The 4,146-nt window shown below is 57.9% G+C and overlaps 1 protein-coding gene and 1 non-coding gene across 2 annotated transcripts in view; both read right to left on the bottom strand.

Moving 5' to 3' along the window:
• The window catches only part of LOC104869680, a 5,673-nt gene extending 1,533 nt beyond the window's left edge, over positions 1-4,140 (bottom strand). The window contains exons 1-7 of the mRNA XM_010635028.2: positions 4,051-4,140; positions 3,388-3,489; positions 3,154-3,204; positions 2,761-3,075; positions 1,294-1,451; positions 1,043-1,218; positions 878-964 (exon numbers count right to left, since the gene is read on the bottom strand). Of these exons, the coding sequence (XP_010633330.2) occupies positions 878-964; positions 1,043-1,218; positions 1,294-1,451; positions 2,761-3,075; positions 3,154-3,204; positions 3,388-3,489; positions 4,051-4,080 (919 nt within the window). The 5' untranslated portion in view covers positions 4,081-4,140. The remainder of the gene's footprint in view (positions 1-877; positions 965-1,042; positions 1,219-1,293; positions 1,452-2,760; positions 3,076-3,153; positions 3,205-3,387; positions 3,490-4,050) is intronic.
• LOC117284537 lies at positions 3,263-3,347 on the bottom strand. The gene has a single exon (XR_004515648.1). It is a non-coding gene; the product is annotated as a small nucleolar RNA SNORD105 (small nucleolar RNA).
• Positions 4,141-4,146: the final 6 nt, after the last annotated feature.

Raw genomic sequence — 4,146 nt, 5'->3', positions numbered from 1 at the left:
CCCATCTCCGGCGACTGTGACTTCACACACTAAGCTGCTCGGCAGCTGCAAGCCCTGCCGCCCTTTCCCTCCTCCATGTCCTTACCCCTCAGTGCCTGCAGGTCCCCTCCCCGTTTCTCCTGCACTTTGCTGTAAGGGCTCCAGGAGGGCAGGGTCTCCTGTCCACCCCCAGTTCCCACAAGGGTGGGACTTGACGGTTTGGGCTCCGAACCCATTGGTTCCCTCCTCTCATGTCAAGTCCCTCGAGATTCAGGTCGTAATCCACGTACCTCCTGGGACCCAGCCAGCCCCACCGCCATCAACTGGGGCCACACAGCAGGGTCCAAAGCCTGCAGGGCACCGGGACTGCAGGCAGCACAAACCCGCTCCTCACCTGACATCGCAGCTGCTGGGGTCCTACTCACACCCGTATGCGGTGTCCTGGGAGCCTCTGCCCGGTTCAGGGAGCCCGTGGCTAGGACCCTTCCTTGCTGGCATCTGCGACCTCAGTCTGCAGAGCGAGGGAGCTGCCGCCTCACCCAGACACTTCCACTTCCTCATTGGGCCGCCACGGCGGGAGACGGGGACGCCCCAGCACCGGAAGCTGGGTAGCTGCCCCCCCATCTCAAAAGCAAACTCGGGCAGGGTTGCTCCTTTATTGCAGGGTAAAAGGGGGATGGGGACAGCAGCTCCTTTATGAAAGGAAACCGAGGGCCTCGGGGTGCCACCCGGGCCCCAATCTGGGGCATCCATGGTCAGGGCTGTGCTCAGGCCCCTCTTCTGGGCGGCCGCCCCCGGCCTTGGCCGTGGTCCTGGGCACCCCCTCTGCGTCCCAGCTTGGCCAGAGTCCCGCGGGGCCTGCCCTGGGGCTTGGGTGGCCTCTGGCCAGCGCCCTGACCCCGGCCTCGTGGCCTCGGCTCCTTGGCCTGCTGCTTCCTGCCCGGGGGCCTGGCGAGCCGTCTCCGCTTGGTCCTGGGGAACATGTCTGTGGGGAGACACCGAGTCAGGGACCCCTGTGAACAAGGACAGGCCCTGGGAGCCCCACCCGGACCCTGCCACACACCTTCATCAGGCTCCTCGCCCACGGCCTGGCGGAAGTACTCGGCTTCGTCCTCCTCCTCCTCCTCCTCCTGCTGCCGCCCAGGCCCCGCTGCCTCTAGGGGCGTCCCAGGGTCTTCAGCGTCGCTGTCCCCTTCGGCCCGGGCCCCGGCTCTCTTCATGCCCGCCAGGCTCTTCTTCCTGGAGGGGCACCGGTCAGTCACTCAGCAGCCGGGGACCGCGCACCCCGGGCCCAGCCCTGGTGTCCACACGCACTTGTGGGCCTCGCGCCGCTCCCGCTTGCGCTGCACATTCTGGGCCTGCTGCTCCTGCCTCTGCGCCTTGAGCCGCAGCTTCTCCTCCTTGGCCGCCAGGATGGCCTGGAGCTCCTCCTCCGTCTTGTGCACTGCGAGGGGACACAGGGTGAAGATCCAGAATCAGAGATTTTTGTTTTTTTGAGATACAGTCTATTCTACCAGCTTTGAACTCAAAATGATATAGTCTAGGCTGGCCTTGGACTTGTAGCAATCTTCCCACCTCAGTCTCCTGGGTGGTGGGATTATAGGCCTGAACCCCTATAGCCAGTTGAGACTAACATATTCTTTTTTTAAAAAAAATAAAATTTCAAAGCAAAATAAGTGAATAAAAATAGTTACTACACTGTGTATCATACTCTTAAAAGTACTTACTTAGGGAACAAGGCATAGACAAAAAGACTTCTTTTCAAAGAGAAACGGACAATAGCCCAAAACTTTCTTTTCAGTGAACTAAGAAACTAGGTATATAAATGAAACAAGTTAGCATATATATTTAAATATTTTTGAAGGAACAGAATAGGTAATTTGAACAGTTATTTGAACTTCTTGCTCCCTCTTATATATCTGTCTTTTATGAGACATATATATTCTTATAAGTCATAAGGTGGTTTAAATTTTTTATATGTGTTTATTTTGTGGTTTTCATGATGGCTATATCTGAGGCAATTAGACAGAAGACTTCTTAACAGTTGCTATGTTAGCTTATGTTACATATCAAGATATTAAAAAAATTAGTGGCCATAAAGACCAAACTGTTACAGTTGTGAAATCCCCTCCAGAAACAAGACTTGAAGCACCTGACTCCATTGAGAGCCTACAAATAGATTTGGCAAGTACCCAAGGACCCACTAAGGTTTGTGTCCAGAAGAGACTGAAATACACAGTCTAATGAAAACAAATGAAAGGGCCGAGGACTTAGCTCAGCGGTTTAGTGGCCTGCCTTGCAAACGCAAGAACCTGATTTCAATCCCTGGTACCAAAAAAAAAAAAGAAAGAAAACAAATGAAGACCACACGGCCCGCCGAAGCCGCCCACCCTAGACCACTGCGTGGTGGTGCTGGGGACTCCGCAGGCTGGGCGGGGGCAGCCTCCACATGCCGTGCAGGGCATGGCCGGGAAACCCTGGCTCTGGGGCCCACGGAGGCTGTTCCTATAGACTTCCCGACAAGTGACACTCTTCCTTTTTCTGGCCACACTGAGGACCGAACCCGTACTGAGTCCCAGCCACAACCCTTTTGTGTCTTTTATTTGGAAACAGGGCCTTGTCAAATCACCAAGTTCCCCAGGCCGGGCTCAAACTTATGACCCCACCTGCCCAGACCTCCCAGACTGCTGGGGTCACAGCGGTGCCACCACACTCAGCTGCGAGGCATCCGTGACCCTGGGGCCAGGGATTAGGGGCTTAGATGCAGAGACTGAGTGCTTACACCCGGGAGCGGTGGGAACAAGACCTCTGGTCCCGCCCCCTTGAACACAACCTCAAGCCAACAGCTGCAGCGCTGCAGGCCTCAATGTCCCCCCACAGAGCGAGGCCGTGACAAGGTCCCGCGGCACCTGGGGGCCGGCCCACCTTGTGCACGTTGAGGGAGGGGAACAGGTTCTGGAACATGGTGGCCATGAGCTTCACGTGCATGCCGTGGGGGCCGAAGCTGTTGAGCACGAGCAGAGGCGCATGGGTGAACTGCTGCTCGTGCATGCGGTGCCGCCGCAGCGAGGAGACCACGTCGCGGACCAGCGTGTACTGCAGGGAAGGGGACGGGACGGTGGGTGGGTGGGCGGCTGCCCGGGCCGGCCCTACCCAAGGTCCCCTGCACCTCACCTTATGGATCTGGAAGGTCAAGGTGGGGCCCCCTGGAAGGCGCATGAGCTTCTGCGGAGGGGAGAGGGCGGTCAGGGTGGAGGGACCCAGCAGGCAGGGCCAGCAGGACCCGCCGCCCCTCTCTTCAGAGCGTTTACTTTGAAGCCTGAATCACAGCAGCTCAGAGGCACAGGGTTCATCCCGAGAGACGGGGCAGGGCGGGCGGGGCCGGGGCGGAGGGTGCGGGCGGCTCACCAGGTAGATGCTGGTGTCGGTCCTGCTCAAGATCAGGAAGTGCGTGACTCCCAGGGGCCCAGCCACCGCCACGCAGTCCTTCAGCGTGTTCTTCCTGCGAACCTGGGGATCCCAAGGAAAAAGAATGAAAATCACACATCTCTCTTCTGGGCGAAGGTGACTCACCTTAGCCCAGGCGCCTATTACATTCTTTGCAAATGGGCCTCCTGCGTAGAGGATGAGAACTCTCCGCTCTGCCTCCAGTCCTTATATTTATTTAGGTTCTTTTTGTTTCGTTTTTAAGAGCACAAAAGTTTATTGAAGAAAGCTTCTGTCTAAGAAAAACAGAAGGGGGACCGGAAAGCGGGTTGCCTGCTCACCCTGCTTTTGTTTTTTTAAGATTGGGCCTGGCTATGTAGCTCAGGCCCGTCTTGGGCTCACTATGTAGCCCAGGTGGGCCTGGAAGTCGCGGGGGTCCTCCTGCCTCAGCCTCCCGAATGCTGGGATCACACGTTGCGCCATCACGCCCGGCTCCACTGCCAGCCTTTACCGTTGGGCCCAGGTCCCCCACTAAGTCCCAAGCTGCTTGCCCTGGCGACACCACCCCAAATTCCGGAGGCCAACGTCCCCACAAAGATCCCTTTCTGCAGCCGTGATGCCCGGGGCAGGGAGGGCGGATCCGACCTGCAGGCGCGTAGCTGTGAGCGGCTCCATGACCCTCCGCACATCCAGGCTGAGCTGCCTGACGCTGCGGCCCGCGCGGCCCCGCGTGAACACGAA

This window comes from Fukomys damarensis, unplaced genomic scaffold, assembly GCF_012274545.1.
Source record: "Fukomys damarensis isolate Sample0158 unplaced genomic scaffold, DMR_v1.0_HiC HiC_scaffold_37, whole genome shotgun sequence".
Classification (NCBI taxonomy): Eukaryota; Metazoa; Chordata; class Mammalia; order Rodentia; family Bathyergidae; genus Fukomys; species Fukomys damarensis.
The sequence above is the reverse complement of the archived record's forward strand: the minus strand, read 5'-3'. Positions and strand labels throughout refer to the sequence as shown.